The sequence below is a fragment of the Sparus aurata genome, chromosome 9, assembly GCF_900880675.1.
Source record: "Sparus aurata chromosome 9, fSpaAur1.1, whole genome shotgun sequence".
Classification (NCBI taxonomy): Eukaryota; Metazoa; Chordata; class Actinopteri; order Spariformes; family Sparidae; genus Sparus; species Sparus aurata.
The window spans coordinates 23,546,188-23,564,027 of record NC_044195.1 but is presented as its reverse complement, the minus strand read 5'-3'; the positions used below and the strand labels follow the sequence as shown (position 1 = coordinate 23,564,027).

General features: G+C 42.8%; 2 protein-coding genes across 3 annotated transcripts; both read left to right on the top strand.

Moving 5' to 3' along the window:
* The first annotated feature begins 47 nt into the window (after nt 1-47).
* On the top strand, nt 48-5,900 carry sowahca (sosondowah ankyrin repeat domain family Ca). Its single transcript, XM_030428734.1, has 4 exons — nt 48-642; nt 1,373-1,773; nt 2,516-2,905; nt 3,162-5,900. Exons 1-4 carry the CDS (start codon nt 294-296, stop codon nt 3,624-3,626), a joined length of 1,605 nt encoding a protein of 534 aa, XP_030284594.1. The 5' UTR covers nt 48-293; the 3' UTR covers nt 3,627-5,900.
* Nucleotides 5,901-8,048: 2,148 nt separating this feature from the next.
* Nucleotides 8,049-16,752, top strand: akap17a (A kinase (PRKA) anchor protein 17A). Of its 2 annotated transcripts, XM_030428728.1 has the most exons (8): nt 8,049-8,185; nt 9,051-9,401; nt 9,594-9,812; nt 10,203-10,415; nt 12,094-12,242; nt 12,508-12,748; nt 13,892-13,990; nt 14,187-16,752. In XM_030428728.1, exons 2-8 carry the CDS (start codon nt 9,060-9,062, stop codon nt 15,087-15,089), a joined length of 2,166 nt encoding a protein of 721 aa, XP_030284588.1. In that variant the 5' UTR covers nt 8,049-8,185; nt 9,051-9,059; the 3' UTR covers nt 15,090-16,752. The 2 variants fall into 2 exon arrangements, with proteins under 2 accessions (XP_030284588.1, XP_030284589.1); XM_030428729.1 differs by lacking the exon at nt 13,892-13,990.
* Nucleotides 16,753-17,840: the final 1,088 nt, after the last annotated feature.

Sequence of the window (17,840 nt, the reverse complement as noted above, 5' to 3'; positions counted from 1 at the left end):
TTTTACCAGATGCTAGATTTGAATGTTAATTGGAAAGGCGTGTTTACGAGGAGCACTTGAATGCAGCATGATTTCTGCCTTGGTGAGCCGTTTGCTCAACTACGTGCGACCCCTATCTGCCGGAGCTCGACACTCCCCATGGAGGAGAGGAGGAACCTGGGAGAGAAGATGCTGTCATCCGTTGTCACCGACCTCCGTGAATGACATGAACGCAAACATGGAGTCATTTTGAAACGTTTTAGTGCGACAAATTTGAGCCCTCTCCGCGCTCTTGTTCGGGCCGTTGTTCGGGGATGATGATGGCGTCCCAGTGCACGGAGCGAGCCGTGCAGGAGTTCCTGATGGAGAGAGGAGGGAGGGTCCAACAGATGGAGCTGATCGATCATTTCCTATCAGTTCTGAGAGAAAATGACCAGTCGAAGGAAAGGGTGGACCGCGAGGCGCTGACTCGCATCGTGGACAGCGTGGCTTTCGTGAAGGTGGAGGACGGCGTGAAATTTGTGTGTTTGAAGGCTGAAGGCAGCGCGGGGTCGGTGATGCGTGCGGACACAGGCGGCCACGATCACGCTGAGTGCAACGGTAACATCCAGGAGGACGACAACAACTATGTGAACGGCAACCCTGACACCAGAGAGCAAACAGGTGAGGGACGCAACATGATCACTGTTATTGTGTGGTGACTTAATTGTTTATAGATATAAGTAAACGTATATATGTTTTAATCAAACATATTGCACAGTTATGCAATCAGTGGCATTACATCTGCCGCCCCACATGCTTTACATTGCACCTCCGAATAACACCAACATTAAAGGTGCAGTATGTAGTTTTAGGGAAGAAATTTTAATTCAGAAGTGAAAGAACCTTATTGGCTGATTTTTGTATGCCTAATTAAACAATTTATCTGTGTTTTTATGACTGAATCAGCTTAATCAGCCAGCTGACCTTAATAGAAAACACAATTTCATACTGTTTTACTTCATTTATATTTGGCAGACCCCGCCTTTCTAGTTTCAAAACGCCTTCTGGGGACCTCATTTTCCTCTGAAAAATTGTTTATTCAGTCGAACACATATTTCTGAGTTTGTATTGTTACCTCAGTGATATTTGTAAATATTCTCTGAAACTACATAGTGCTCCTTTAACAAATATCATCATCTGGCCAGTATTTATGAAGGCCAGTCCGTACTATGCTGCCGAAGACTAAAGTAATCAAAAGAGTATACAAAAGAGTATACAAAAATTCAGGATTATAATAAAAGCCAGGAGGATAACAAAGCTATCCCTTATGCATACCTGTGAGGATTATAATTATAAGGTTGCTATGAAGTCAGAGCTGAACGATAATAATAAGAAAAACATGTCTCCACAGGAGCATCCAGCACACCAGCAGCAGGCCTGGACAATGACAAACAATCAAACGGCAACAATCTGCCTGCAGACCCCTCCCAGGATAATAAGACCAATGCGACGTCTCCTACCTCTGGAGGAGGAGGAGGAGGAGGAGGAGAGGTGAAGCTGAGGGAGAGGAGGAGGCGTGAGTCGGCCCCGGTAATTGGGGTGCCAGATCTGGAGCAGGCTCACTCTGCGGGGTCCCACAGCCAGCAGGTGAGAGGTGCACGCAGGGTGTCCAAAGGGTCCCAGCGGGCCATGCTCATCAGCTGCCTGTCCGAGGACAGCGCCTTGGAAGGGCTGGACCCTGTCGGAGATATCAACACGCCCAAGGGGAGCCGCAGGAACTTCATCGAGCTGATGATGAGTAGTTCTCCTCAGGTAGGACACCGTGTTCACCTGGTATGAAAAACCTTCCAGGTGGACTGTTTTATGATTTATTTTCATGGCAGCATTATAAACAAACTGAGCATGAGAGAAAGTGTGTTTATAAAAATGGGCTTCAAATGTGACAGAAAGAAAAATGCTGCTGCCTTTGAATCGTGTCAAACTTTGGATCATGTGATACCTTTGGCTCCACCTAAACCGGAGCTGTCACAGCAGGTGCTTCATATTTGGGTGTGATGCAAAACCTGAATGCAGCACAGTCATCCGTAGATGAAATTAAGCAGGTTCCCCTGCCATCTGGATTATGTAACTGAGAAATCTGACACGGTGATGTAATGAAGCTTACCGTAACTCTTAGCCAGCTTGACCTCTTATTGTGATTACCCCTTTTGTTGATCACCATGGGATATATAGGATCATAGGAACGTTTCCTGTTGAAGACACTTCTATAATAACCTGTTTTTGTTCCTTAAGTATGCTGAACAGAGTGCTTAACACCTCTGTATCTGGCCTACTTTTGCTTAGGTGGTCTTCCCCAAAAGACAATAAATAATGCATGTGGTTAGAACATTTAAGTGTTGTGTAACTGTTATTTACAGTGCTGCTGAGCTCCTGTGAAGAGCCATTTTAGCAGGGAATTTGCAGAAACCTTGTCTAAAAGCTATCTTTATGTTTCCATAAATCGTTCATCACAAAATGAAACAATCATTGTATTAAATGCTTCTGTTCTCTGCAGGTTCGGAGGTCTCTGATCAACCGTGGCTCACGTCTCCGGGACTCAGTGAGGAGCGACGGAGACTCGACCTCGCTCCTCTCCTCAGCCACCGATGAGGACTGCGCCTCAGTGACCCTGGACCCGTTGGAACACGAGTGGATGCTGTGCGCCTCAGACGGCCTGTGGGAGAGCCTGCAGTCCCTGCTCCTCGTGGAGCCCGGCCTGGTGACCAAGAGAGACTTTGTGACCGGCTTCACCTGCCTCCACTGGGCGGCCAAGCAGGGCAAAGCCGAGCTGCTCTCCCAGCTGCTGGCCTTCGCCAAGGAGAACGCTGTACCTGTGAATGTAAATGTGAGATCAAGTGCTGGATACACGCCGCTACACCTGGCAGCCATGCATGGCCACACACAGGTGGGTTACATGACGGTAGGAGTTTGGTGTCATGTGTTACAGCGGCTCAGTGAGGCAGGGGATAATTGTATACGCTCTGTCTGCTCCTGCTGGATTCATTTAGTTCCTCTTTTTACGAGTGAATGAGATAACTTGCGTCATGATTTCATTTGATGTAATTTAAAGATGTACAGCACTGCTTTCAGAGAAATCTTAGCCAAGAAGCCACCAGTAAATTCTATATGAATTACAGGATACAATGTGCTTTGATTGACAGGTGGTCCGTGTGTTGCTGTCCGACTGGGAGGCGGACCCTGAGGCCCGAGACTACAGTGGGAGGCGAGCGATCCAGTACCTCTCCCCGCCGCTGGCTGCCGACTTGCAGGAGGAGGGAGTGGTCCTCTCACCTGGATCCGAGTCCGACAACGAGAACACCAGCACCGTCAGCACTGTGGTGCGTGGCTGGAGGTTTCCCAGAGTACTCCCGGGCAACCTGAACCCACTGCGACTCCTCAACCCACCCGCCGAGTCAGCAGAGGACGCAATGGCGGCCGGGAGGACCAAAGGGGGGATACAGAGGAAGTCGTCCCTGAGCCGACTGAACGCCCGGCTGCATCGAGGACGCCACCGAGCCCAGATCATCCACAGCGCCTCCTTCAGGGACCCGGGGGAGGTGGGAAGAGCGGAGGAGCTCCCCACTAGCCCTCTCCGAACCCGCCCACTGTCCAACCTGTTCGGTTGAAACGCCGATGTAGAGATATAAACCAGTTTGACACGCTTCAACTGACAAAACACAGTTTACTCACCTCTTTAAGCTGACAGGTCAGACATTTTCATGACCAAAATTAATAGTACACATCCTAATATATAGCGTCAAGCTGATTTTAAAGGTTTTATTATCATAGGTTTTTCAAAGGAATAAACCACAAATGTATGCTTTTCTAAAAATATAACTTATTTTTGTTTCTATTGCAATTTTTTAGGCTTATGTTGATCACTGCGGGCAGGCCACAGTTCATGTAGCTTTTTTCTTTACCACGACAATACATTTCAAGGCTCTGTTTTAGAGCAAATAGTCGTCATTACACCGGGTGTTTTCTTGTTTGATACACTAGAGCAATGTTTACACAAATACAAAAACATCATGAAGGATTGTATCAGATTTTCACTTTAGTTTGATCTCACAGTGGGGAAGGATTTCAAAATAACACTTTGGTTTTGCACTCACACATTTATCCCAACTCCTGTTTTTGTTTTGCAGAGTAAAGTAATATATTCATAGAACTAATTTTCTATATTTTAACCTCCTTTGATTGGACGGTGCTGACTTTTTTTTTTTTTTTTTTTTTTAGTAACGAATGAATCTTTTCTTATTTTTAAGTAGCAGTTTCTCGTATTCAGACTGTCGCAACCACAGAATTGCTGTGTGTCCAAACAGCCGTGTACAGTTGTCATGTTTGCACTCGTCACTTTGAAGATAGTTTGTGATTGTGGGAGGAAACTGCTCAAACTTAAATCATGCCAGCCGTTATTGATCCTATGCTAAGCTTGTAATTTGATACACGGAAATATTGTTACACATTTAGATGTAAAATGTTGGAAGTTGGATTATAAAAAGTGAGTTAAAAGTTCAGCACTTACACTGATTGGGGGATATTTCCAGGCTGTCGTGGCTTTAGTTCACAGTTGGACTGTTTCAGAGGGTTTCTGTACGTTTTTCTATATTCAGTAATGTACCTCAAATCCTCTTGAGTGTGGTTCACTCAGTGTTAAATTGCTTCTTCGTGGGGGAGTTTGAAGGAACAGTTCACCCCAAAAACAAAAAATTGTCCTCTTACCTGTAGCGTCGATTGTTTTGGTGTTAGCTGCCTGGTTCTGGTAGAGATGTCTGTCTTCTCCTGAATGTAATGAAGATAGATGGCGCTTGGCTTGTGAAACCATCAGCAACGGCCCTTTTCAGAAAGAGAAAAGAACTAACTCAGGATACTCCGCAGACCTTGCTGTGAGCAGTTTCATGTTGGAGCTGTTTTCTTTTAACTGAACCGTATAACCACACGGAGGGAAATGTGCATCTGCGGCTCAGCTGAGGGCGCATGAGTCCATTAGTAGCTGCACGCTTCCTTCCGAAAAACTCGGCAGCTGTAGTTCGGTAGAAAGAAAACAGTTCTCACACGAAACTGATCACAACAAGGGCTGTGGATAATCTTTAGTAACGGGGGTTGCTATTCCATTAAACCTGAGAGAAGGCAGACAACTCGCACTCGAGCGATCTAAATGGATAAACAGCGCTACAAAAGTAGGATTTTTTTTTTTTACGTTTTGGAATGAAATGTCCCTTTTAATTGATATGGACCTATAAAAGCAGATTACGGTGTTCTATTATTCATGCTAAGGTCTTTCCATAGATAAACAGTGTGGGACCGATGAGTCCTACAGCAAATATGCAATCAAACAAACAGATTTTTATCCTCCGCATCACTCTGGACCAGATTTTATACTTAACAAACTGCCTATATCGGCCTCTTGTATTGGACTCACCTTGCATGTACACAATCACTCGTTCATCGATCATGTCTGCGTCATCATGTAGTGGATGGACGGTGAAGAGTCTAAACCAGAACATGCTGTCTGTCTACCTGAGGAGCACATTGACTTTTTGACTGTTTTTTTTTTTCCCAAATATGTGAACCTTATTGGATCAATGACACACCCTAAAGTTCATGAATGTTCCCTTCCTACTTTGTAGCATTTGTACTCAAATCATAGGGCTTCATGTAATTGCAACGGTGGACTCTTTTGATGTAGAGATGTGTTGTACAAACCCACTTTGACGTCACTTTTTCAGATGCATGAATAGGGGAAATGTAAATGCCACGCACTGTTTTAATTTCATGTCTGTAAGTCGTCGTTTACTGTGAAGTTTTAATGTGAATACACTGTTTCTGAGCCACTGTCATCTCTCCCCCTTCATGTCTCATCCTTGATATGAAATAAAGCAATATATTTTTTTTTTTTTGCACAAGTCAGTGTACAAACAGACCACATGGTGATCAGAGCTGTCGTGATGAATAATGCAGTGAATAGCGGGGTCGAATTCAACCAGTCAGAGCTCCGAGTGAAGCCCGGACATTATGTCTGCCAGTCCTGCTGACACCGACTGATTGTCCTTGTCCGGTGGTGCTGAATAATTGATGATCTGATGACCCCCTCTGCCAGCTTTGGTCCAGCATTTACAGTATATCCACAGCTTCCTGTACACAAGCTGCCCGTGTAACACTGCATCCAATATATTCACAGCCGGTCCTCATTCTGCACCTGTTGTGTGTGTGTTTGTGTGTGTGTGTGTGTGTGTGTGTGTGTGTGTGTGTGTGTGTGTGTGTGTGTGTGCGTGCGTGTGTACTTTTATTGTTAGAAAGATCCTTGCAAGATCAGTGAGACTCTGAGTGATCTTGACCATCTTCTCGGTTGGAATTTGTGTTGGCATTTGAGGAAAACATCAAATTGAATCCAAGTTCACAAACTGTAGATAAGATTTTCCAAGGTTTTATCAGCATGTTACACATTAGAAGAAGTGACAGAGGAAAAGAAGTTGTCGGTTTATATGTTAGGAGTGTAGTTGAGCTGTTATCCCCAAGGATTTAAATTAATATTAAATGTTTGTGAAGGTTAAGCCATCATATGTGTGACAGGATATGGTACGTTTGCAGCCAATAGCCTCGGTGCCTGGCATTCCACAGATAACCGCAGCCCTGACATCCGTCTCATGGCACTGATGTTCCTCCAGCTCCCTGTTGCTGGGTCTTGTCCTCCACTTCATGTTTACCAGAACAAATCAGCCACATAAAAGCAGGATTACATGTGCACGCTCATTACAATCACAAATGTGCTGCTTGTGTAACTGTAAAAGCTCTCGAGTCGGCGACAGCTCTTTTGATGTTTTCCTCTGATCTCTGTTTTTGCGCTCATCTACGAGTCAAAACCAGATTTATAGAGGTCAGTGAAGTGATGTGCCTTTTACTGGGCTGGTAGACTCCGGAGTCTATTGCCTTAGGCGGCCTATCTGGTAGACGACTGCTGATCGAGATGGAGTAGAGAGCCTGTCTGACTGCAGCTACTGACCTACATACAAACTGAGGGGAGTAATGCCTATTATGTAAATTCCTCTGCCATCTTTTCAGGGAAACTGTGCCAACTTTTTTGCCTGGGGCCTCCGCAGTTGGACTAATCCAAGTCCAATCTATCCCCATCGCTCGCCCTCTCCCTGAACTGTTACCACAGCGATGATGACTTTCAAACAAAGAGTGACTTTTAACTAACTGTGCCATGGACAGCTTAGAACGAATGTGCACTGTCAAGCGGATGTAGGTTGCTCCGTGACATACAGTGCCAATAAAATAATGTTATGTTGCTTTATAACGCTGAATCAAAGTATATATATTGTGAATTATTGTTATACTAATTGACAGATAAGACCTTTTTAGGTCAAAGTGAAATAATATTTCAACAAAATTATCTGAATTATTGCGAAATATTAAATACAAAATACTTGTTTGACCATTTTGTCAGAAGGGGTTAGTTCCATGAATTTTATACCCAAACAAACTAGATAAACAAACTCTCTTTGTTTTCATGACTGAATAAACTGAATAAACAAACTGACCTTAAAGGACAACACAATTTCATACTGTTTTACTTTGTTTACATGTGGCGGACCCTGCCACCTTCCTAGCTTCAAACAGTGTTCCTTGTTTTCCACTGAGAACAGCTTGTTTATTCTGTTATGGGGGGAAAAAAAAAGATATTTCTGAGTTTGTCTCATTTACTCATTAATCCTGTAAATATTGAAAGTCTTCTCCAAAACAACATAGAGCCCCATTAACCAATAAAAATATGTCATCATTTATTAATTGATAGTTTATATTTAGCAAAGTGATTAGTAATTAGTAGCTATTAAATAAGTACCTTTTGGAATTAACCTTATTTGCCTCCAAATTGTAGTGAAGTAATTAAGTAAAGTACTTAGTTACGTTCTTGCATTGTCTTAAACCAAATATATGACATGATGATGATATGTGCAGGCGACAGTTCCCCACATGTTCCACGTGGTGTCACTGTTCTGAATGACGTCGCCATATTGCTGCTGCACGTTGGTTGTTTTTAAGGTCAGAGTTCACTCAATGCGGAAGTGACATGTAGTTTGGCTTTTCTCTCTCTCATTTTTCTCCACAGTATTTGTCTCCTCACAAATCAACACGATACGTGTGTTGTTGTTTTCTTTCTCAGGAAGCTAACTGATGTTAGGTGAGTAGCGGTTAGATTTACTGTAATAATGTAGTATAACGTTAGGTAATATCGCCGATCTTGTTTGAAAGCTACAGCGATCGAGTTACAGGACACTTCAGGCTAACCTACGCTAACCGACAGCTAACTTCAATTAACACTGATGTTAGCCGTTGTTATATAAAAAAACAGTTTGCGCTTATTAGTTAATAGTTTGGACAATATAGTCTATGGTATAAACGCTAGTTGTCCGTTTTAGAAAGTCCTCGAGTTAGCCTCTTTTGAATGTCTATCGCTAGCTAAACTTTACAGCTAGCCTTAAGCTAGTAACGTTACAGTTAGCTTTTACGTCTTTGCTTACAAACAAAGTTTCGTAACGTTTGCTCTCAAAGTGTTAACACAAACAGATAATAAAATGCATTTCCGGAGCTTTAAATCAGTCTTGGTTTATGGAGCCAACATAAATAATTGAGCGCTAAAGCTAACGCAACAGCTAAGCTAGTCATGCTAACGTTAGCTATCTAGTTGTTTGATGCTATTAAAAGCAAATCTGACCTCAGAAGAAGTTGACGTTTGTATAAATGATGATAACAGGCGAACCAAGCTTTTAGGTAGCTGAGTTTGAAATTGAAAGATAGCTTTATGAGGAATGAGGTGTTGTGAAATTATGAAAAGGGCCCAGCTGGGGTAGGTATGGTTAGCAATGTTTTCTATTTACAAGACCAGACCAGTGTGTTTGCCAATCATCAATGCAACAGCATTAAACTGTAAAACGGTATATGATTAGTCTGGAGTAAAAGCATCAGAACTAGTCCTAATTCAAGATTATTTCAACTACAGTTAAAAAGTGCTAACAGGCTGTACTGTCTCTCCAACTTTCCTCCAGCTTCCCATCATGGCTTCAGCAACAATGACCACCATTGTCCATGACACTACAGAGGCAGTGTGCCTGTCCTCTGAGTACAACCTGTACCTCAAGCCCATTGCCAAAATGACCATCAGTGTGGCTCTGCCCCAGCTCAAGCTTCCAGGCAAGAGCATCTCCAACTGGGAGGTGATGGAGAGGGTAAAGGCCATGGTCGCTCCAGAGCAGTTTTCAGCCCTGCGAATTTCCAAGAGCACCATGGACTTCATCCGCTTTGAGGGGGAGGTGGAAAACAAGACGGTAGTCAAGAGCCTGCTGAGCCGTCTGGATGGGAAGAGCATCAAACTTAGTGGGTTTACCGACGTACTTAAGGTAAGGCGCACATTATAATGGATCACAACTATTAGGAACACCTCTCAGTATAATGTAGTGCAGTTAAGCATCACCACAAACGGCAGCCTCCAAAATCATTGCAAAGTTTAAGTTGCCATTGTTCTATCTTGTAATATATGGTAAATTGTCACCTGAATCTATATCAACCTTTTTCCTCCCTTTGTCTCAAAGGTTCGTGCCGTAGAGAACAAGGTGGACTTCCCTACACGTCACGACTGGGACTCCTTCTTCCGCGATGCTAAGGACATGAATGAGACTGTGCCGGGAGAGAGGCCTGACACCATCCACCTCGAGGGACTTCCCTGCCGCTGGTTTAGCCAGAAGGACAGCCAGTTCCCAGACCGGCCCTCCGAAGAGGTCCTTATTGCGGTCTTCCAGACATTTGGCAAGGTAGTACATGATTGTGCTTTTCTATATTTGTGAGGAAGCTGGCCCTAACAGGGGATTCACAATATTTTATTTAGTAGTTTAAAATTAGGTCATATCCCACTAGACTGTAAGATGCAGCTGATGTGAGTGACATAATGAGGGAGATGGAAGGTTACTGTTCTGTAGAGCTGTAGTTCCTGTCTACAAAGCTGGTGCATTCTACATGTATGGGCTTTTTTATGAAGCAGAAAATATTAAAGTTAATTTCACTCAAATAATTGAATCCTAAAATATCAAAATGCATTACAAGAAATCACCAAAAGTTACGTATTATATTGCCACATCATTGATATGAAGATAAAGAGCCAAAAATAATGTTATTGTCAATGTGCAACCTTTTTTTGTTTGTAGGTGCGAAATGTTGACATCCCTATGCTGGACCCGTACCGGGAGGAAATGCTGGACAAGAACTTCAACACATTCAGTTTTGGGGGTCATCTAAACTTTGAGGCTTATGTCCAGTACCAGGAGTACTGTGGCTTCACCAAGGCAATGGACACTCTGCGCAGCATGAAGCTGATGCTGAAAGGAGACGATGGCAAGGCAGTGGCCTGCAACATCAAGGTACTGATGACACCCAAATCACTTCACCGTCGATGTAAATAGTTGTGATGAGAACAGGGGAAGTGATAATTATCTCTTTACCCAATTATCGACTGAACTTTTGAAATATTTCCTTCCTGAACTTAGGCACCTCAATGTGAGTTTTCTCAAAAGCTTCCTTTTTCTGAGGCTCACAACCTGGTGTTCGTAATTCAGTTGGACTAGGTTGTTTGAGTTCCCATAATTTGGCAATCTTAGATAGAGAAACTAGTCAGTACAAACTTGAGGCAGGCTTTTTAGAAAAGGTTGGTTAACTCGTAATTAATTTGTAAAACAGACTTCTTCTCCTAGTAAGGTAAATAGTGACCACAGCTTTGTTTCTTTCTTCTTCACTTTACACATGTTAAATCCATTGTCCTAGCCTGGCAGGCCGTGAAAGTCAGCGTAAAGAGTGGAGCCATATTTTTGTAAAAGCCTAATTAACTTCAGTGAGAACCCTGTGTTGACAGTGGGCGGCTCACACATGGGGCTCCAGCTAAAAATATCGGAGGTTCAGCATGGCATAACTTTTGCATCAACACAATTATTGTAGGGTAGTGCTTGAGGGACAGTTTAATTCACTGTTGTGAAGACGCAGCTAAAATTATTTTCCCAGACTCTCAACCGCTGTAAAATCCTTCCCCACAGCAGCATACATATGTTATATTTCATTTTATCACCTGTACCTGCAGCCCAATAACAACCCATTGAGGCAGACCTTTGCGGGTAACACAGTGTTATTCTTCATCTGTCTGGCCACTGAGGTCATATAACAGATCTGCATGTGTTTGTTTTGTGTGTTAGGCCACCAGCGAATTGCGACTTCTAAAGCGATGTTGTGGATAGGCAGATTTGAGCAATTACATTGTGTTGTTCAGAGTCATGCAGCAGCTTTAAGACCTTTTAGTGGAATGAGAATTCAAGCTGTGTCATCGTTATTTCCAAGGTAGTGAGGGAAGAAAAGAGCCTGGACTCTTAATCCACGGAATAAAGCTTCACTGTGAAATGTAAATTAAAGTAGAAGAAGATAAAGGAGGTCTGTTTAAGAAATGAGGAACACAAGAAGATGTTGTAAGTTTTGGTAGGTTCTGTTGGTAGGTATATGAAAAGAGAACATCTCATAATCTGACCAGCTCTTGCCTGAGCATGAACGTTTTACTCTTGCTTGCATATGACATGAAGTATTTTGAAAATTGATATTAATCTCATATGCCTGATTGTTCAGTTTGAATCAAGGCACAGTGGTAATCAACAGGCAACTCATTATATTATTTAACTAATTACTGTTGTCTACAATTTCACTATCAAGCTGCTGTAATAAATATATTCTACCATCTGTTCTTCACTGGACGGAATGCTCTGCTATGCCAAAATATTCTAAACCTTTTGGTCGAAACGTCAGACTTGAATTATTTCATATTCCACACTGACATGACATGGTCTGGGTTTTGCTGGACATGCTGCAGTTACCATACCACAACACAATGCTAAGAGATACAACAGATTTGTTAAAAGTGCAGTAAACATCATAAATGCTCCTCCATTGGACCATTTTCAAAAGAGATGTGTGCAAAAAAACTAAGGTGTTTTATTTAGTAGTATGTATACCATGAGAGCACTTTTTGTAAGCCTCATCTCTTTGCGCTTGTGTGTTCCTCAGGTGGCTTTCGACACCAGCAAACACCTGAGCGAGTTGGCTCTGAAGAGGAGGAGCATGGAGAGGCTGAAGTTACAGGAGCTGGAGAGGCAGAGAGAGGAGCAGAAACGACGTGAGAAGGAAGAGGAGGAGCGACGTAAGGAGGAGGAGAGGTACGATCAATTACAAAAGAGGAATAGAGAGCTGGTTTATGATGGACTCATGTAGCTCTAGGAATCAGGGCATTGACCCACCAGGGCATGGTGATGTACTACTGGATTAATATTTTATGGGAAAGAACAACAAGTAACAATTCATGTGTGGTTAATTTAATTTTACACATCAAAGCCTTGTTTGACAAGAGCTGATAGCAAAAAGTCACCCTGTAATAACAGATATTGTAAGATAATGTAAGATAATTTACTTTTTCCCCCCCAGGAAACTAAAGGAGCAGGAAGAGGAGGAGAAGGAGAGGAGGAAGGAAGAGAGGACCCGGAAGCGAGAACAAAAGTTGCGTGAGAGAGAAGAGAGGAGGAACCTGAAGAGAGTGAGGCGACAGCAGGAAGAGGAGCAGAAGAAGCTGCAGATGAAAATCGCCATGGAGGAGAGGAGGCTGCTGCTGGCTCAGCGCAACCTGGAATCGATTCGGCTCATCGCTGAGCTTCTGGCCAGAGCCAAGGTACGACACGTACACAAAGATATCAGCACACCTACAAACACACACACAGATACACATCCTTCCACTATCTATAATGCAACAACACTGAGGTAACGATCTGCACATTGGATACTTTATTACTCTAGAAAACTCTGCTAAACTTTATCTGGTAATTTTAAAGCCAAGTGTAAACAATAGGTTCTAATGTTTGAAACTTCACAAGCCTGATGAACACTGAAGAATAAAGTAAGCAAATTAAAGAGGACTGTTAATATTGGGGTTCATCTTTAAAGGACACATTTGTCCATTATGTATGAAAACAACACTCAAACACAAGAAACGAGCGTGGAAGTAGTCTGGCACATAGCCAGCCTTTAAACCACAACTTGAGTTTTTAAAGAAACAAGATAAAACAGAGGAGTTGGTGAGTTTAATGTGTGCAGACAGGTGGGATTGGTAGCTTTGGACAGAACCATGCAAGTGTTTCCTGCTGTTTCACAAGAGGGTAACCTTTTTGATGTGGTTTCATCAGTCTTCACTTTGATGAATAAAAGAATAAAGTTGACGAGGCTTAGTTGTCATTACATTGTGAGTTTGCTAGAAATACAAACCTGATAACAGTTCATTTAAGTAGAGCATGTGCACACGGGAATGATGACGCTAAAACATTACATTTGGTTAGCTTTTTACAGTATGCCATACATCAGGTAGATTCTCCTATCATCACGTCGTCAGACAAGAGTGCACCAAATTAAATGTGTGGAACTGATGATCAGAAATTTGATTGTTCATAGCATAATAAGGAAGTCAAATAATAATTTTGAATAATTTACTATGTGTGCAAGTTGCTGGAATATCTTTTAAAATTGCTGAATATAGATTTGAAAAGCAGTGTTTCCCACAGAATGGCAGTGTATGTGTTGTGGGGAGGGGAGGGGCTGCTCGTCGTAGGTATTTGACTCAAAAATCTACTTTATTCAGAATCTCAAAAGAGTTTGCCTACATAACATAGTGTTGCATTTACTGTCCACCTTAATGCGGGCACAGTGACCTGCCTAGCCTTTATTTCTCTCTCTACCAGCAAAGCTATCTGCTTTCTTCGTCAGCAGTAAGTTTTATAAAGTCATCCATGGATATGGAGTTGTTGTTCTGTTCTTATAACAGCAGGTGAGCTGCATGTGGAGGAAGCGTGTTGTTAATCATGAAGTCAGTCACAACCAACGTGCACTAAACAACATCGCACCAACCAGGTGCACTTACAAGGTGCGTTTACAAGAGGGGAGGCAATACCAGAGAGCGTCTCTCACACTCTCTCTTGACAGTAGACAGGAGAGTGAAGGCATATTGACAACTTGGATAAAAAAATAAATGCTAAGATGGATCAGCAGATATACTTTGGCGACCCTTTAATACACCTGGGTTGTTTCTTTACTGACATTGTGTCCATCTCCTCCTCCAGGCCATTAAGCAGCAGCAGCAAGAAAAGGAGAAGGCAGAACGGGAGGAGCGGGAAAAGCAGGAGCAGTCTCGGCAGAAGGAGGAACTGGCTCGACTTCAGCAGCTGGAGGCCTGCCGACGCAAGCAGGAGGAGGAGCTCCGGAGGGTGGAGGTGGAGAAAGAGCGTGCACTGGAGCTCCAGCGCAGAGAGAAGGAGCTAAGGGAGAGGCTGCTTTGTAACCTGTTGAAGAAGGGCAGCAGTAAGGCTTCAAGACCTCAATGCAAGGAGGAGCAGACTGGTCCTGGTGAGGAGGCCTCTGATCCCTGTGGCAATGATGTGATGTTGGGGGTCCTGGGCCGGGTGAATGGAGTCAAAGCCGTTGAGAGCAAAGAGAAGCAGGTGTCCAAATCTAGCGTTCACTCCCAAAGTTTGGGTAGAAACAGAGCAGGAGAGGAGAGGAAGGGAGGGGAGGACAGGAAGAGGGATCGGGTGGGAAGGAGGGAAGAGGGGGCGAAGAGCAGGCACAGCAGGGAGCGAGCGAGGGACCGGGAACGCTCCCACAGAGAGAAGAGCCCCTATGGCCATGGGAGGAGGAGGCGCTCCCACAGCCACAGCAGGAGGAGAAGGAGCTCTAGCCACCGCAGGAGGAGCGCCAGTCGTCACAGGCGTAGCTCCAGTCACCACAGCAGAAGGAGGCGCAGCCACTGCAGCAGGAGTATGAGCTCCAGCAGGGACAGGAGCCGTAGCAGCAGCGGGAGGAGCTACAGCAGGGGGAGGAGCCACAGGCACAGTCACCGCAGGTACAGCAGAGGCAGCTCCAGGAGCAGCAACAGGAGCAGAGACAGGAGGAGTCACAGTCATTACAGCCGGAGGTGCAGGAGGCACAGCAACAGTAGAGACAGGAGTCACTCCAGACGACGCTGACCTTATCAGTCTGATCGGTTTATTGGTGATTTATTCCCCCTTCTGGATTCACGCATACAGTTTATTGAGTTACATCACAGTAAGAGATATTTAAAAATGTTAATTAGAATTACATTAAAATCATTGAACGAACTCAGAAGAATCAACTTAAACCACATTTAAAGTTTGTTATGTATGTGTACGGCATGTAAATGATGCAGCTGATTCTATGGAGTTGATTTAAACGTTCTTTGGGTTTTTTCTTTCACATTTTATATTGTCGGATTGAAGCTCCTGACAGCCGTTTATTTGTAGCATAAAACTCAAAATTTAACATTTCTAGAACATTGCTCTTTTTTTGTGTGTGTGTGTGAAAGACACTGAATCAACATTCGGCCCACATTTAAGGAGCACCATGTGATTTTGGGGAAGAAATTTTAATCAGAAGAGAAAGATTTTACCGTTATTCTTTTTTATGCCTGAACAAACTTAATAAACAAACTGACCTTTTAAAGGACAATGCAACTTCATACTCTTTTACTTTGTTTATATGTGGCGGACCCTGCTACCTTTCTTACTTCAAGCAGTGTTCTGGGGACCTTATTTTCCTCTGTTTTCTTTTATTACCCATTAATGTAGTAAATAATACATTTCGGAGGTTGAATTTCTTCTCCAGAACTGCGTTGTGCCCCTTTTAAAACTCTTGTCTGAAAATTGAAAAAATTATTTCATCATGGTGTAACTTGGGCCGATTAATCCAAAGCCCACTGGATTTTAGATCGACACACCAGTCTGATCCTACTGAGAACTCAAAAAACCTGTTGATGACTTTATTTTCCCACAGGCCAGTTGTCTTGTGTGCATGAATGACAGTGAGATGTAAGAACAGAGAACAAATAGTGTTTATTATTTTGATGTGACACCAGCCTGTTCATCCACACCTAGAAAATAAAAACATCCAGTAGCAGTTACAGTTACAGCCGCCACAGTTGTGAAAGACTTAAGTTTAAGACCGGACAAAAATAAATGGCTGCTTTTTTTTTTTTTTTTTTTGCCCAAATGTGAAATTTCCACTGACTACAAGAAACATACCTCTGTATTTAGGCTGACCTGCAGACAGCCTGAAATATGTCTTGGATTACTTCGTCAGTATTGGCTGAGTTGCTGACAAGCAGCTCAGAAACACACAGCTGAGTTCTGCAAACAGATTCATCGACGAGCTCAGCCGAGCAGCGATGATTAGTTTTAGTTTCTATCTCTTAAGACTTTGTGGTTTGTGCAGTGTGAGTTTTGTGAAGACTCGATGTTGGACCTGACTCAACAAGCAGCGTACTCTGTCTTTCATTGCTCCATGTGTGAGTCTCGACTACAAGTGATGGTTTTAAGACTGCTTGAGTTTAATCATTGTTCTGGGGTTCAAGTCATACCGGCGCAACACCAAGTAAAAATAGAATGTTTGGATCAAACAACATGGTGCCACATTCGTTTCTTTTGTCTTACTAGTAACTGTTTTGACTGTTCTCTAAACTGTACGTCAGCTTTGGGGAAGTCTTTCAAGTAGTTCTGTTGACTCTGCTGTATCAATCTTGTTATGGCAAAGCCCTTTTGTTTTGTGCACTGTATGCTCATGATCTACTGGAACATGTCTTGCACTCACATGGTTGAAATAAAGATTAAAAACAAATTTGGCTGCATTGTTTGAAGATGAAGGCGGTCATCACTGTTCCAGAATCCTAGACCTTGATAGAATACCAGTATGAAAGTACGATACTTGATACTAGGGCTGCACAATGGGGTTAAATAACTCATACTGATATTTGATTTATTATTATTGGGAATAAACATTTAGTGTCATTCATTGAAAAACCTATTAAAATCATGATGATGTGATGCTTGTTTGTGTTTGCACAAAATAAACATGTTTTCTGACATCAGGAGGACAAGATGTGTAGGAGAGGGCTCCTCCACAGGACTACAGCACTTCCTCATGACTTATGCTGTAAATAAATTGTCCTGCTCATATTGCCATTTTAATAATATTTCAATTAACTGTGCAGCCCTACCTGACTTCTTTTAAAATATAAAAACTATATTATTGGATTAATCCAACACCAAGTCAAGGGTTCCACTAATCTTTGATTTAGATTTAGATTTTGGCTAAAAAAGTGAGTAAATAAGGACTTTTTGAATTGTTTAAGGCTCCCAGAGACTGCATGGTGCTATATAAATTGTATCAGATGTTTTAAAACAAGTCCCTGTCTAATTGAGTTGTTACGAACACTGTTTTGTTGTGAAGAAACGTTTTGTGGGCCACCTTACTTTCCACTGAATTGTCATTTTTGGGTGAACTTTTCCTTTAACTCTTTCCTGCGCTCCACCGTAATCAATAATAATTAAAATGTTAATTAAAAAAAAAAACGTCCTTAGCAAATTCCTGAATGATGCAAAGCTCACGGAGCTGTTATCTGAGCAACTGATGGCCATTTTCTTTTAAATCTCTTTATGACTCCTCAAAACCTCATGTGAAAGATCAAGGTGACAACATCCCTGACTCCAGCTGCCATATCTGTATCCGGTCCTTGCACGGCTGCCTTAATGAACTGCGCGGATGAATAATTAATCGTCAAACTGATTAGTGTCTGCGTAACCTCATCAAGGCGCGTGACGTGACAGTCTTTGTCATTAGGTCTGATGCTGCCATTAGTCTCTCAGCGTAAGTGCAATCAGGCCATATGGAGGAAAGGAGAGGGGCACATCCATCATGAGACACTT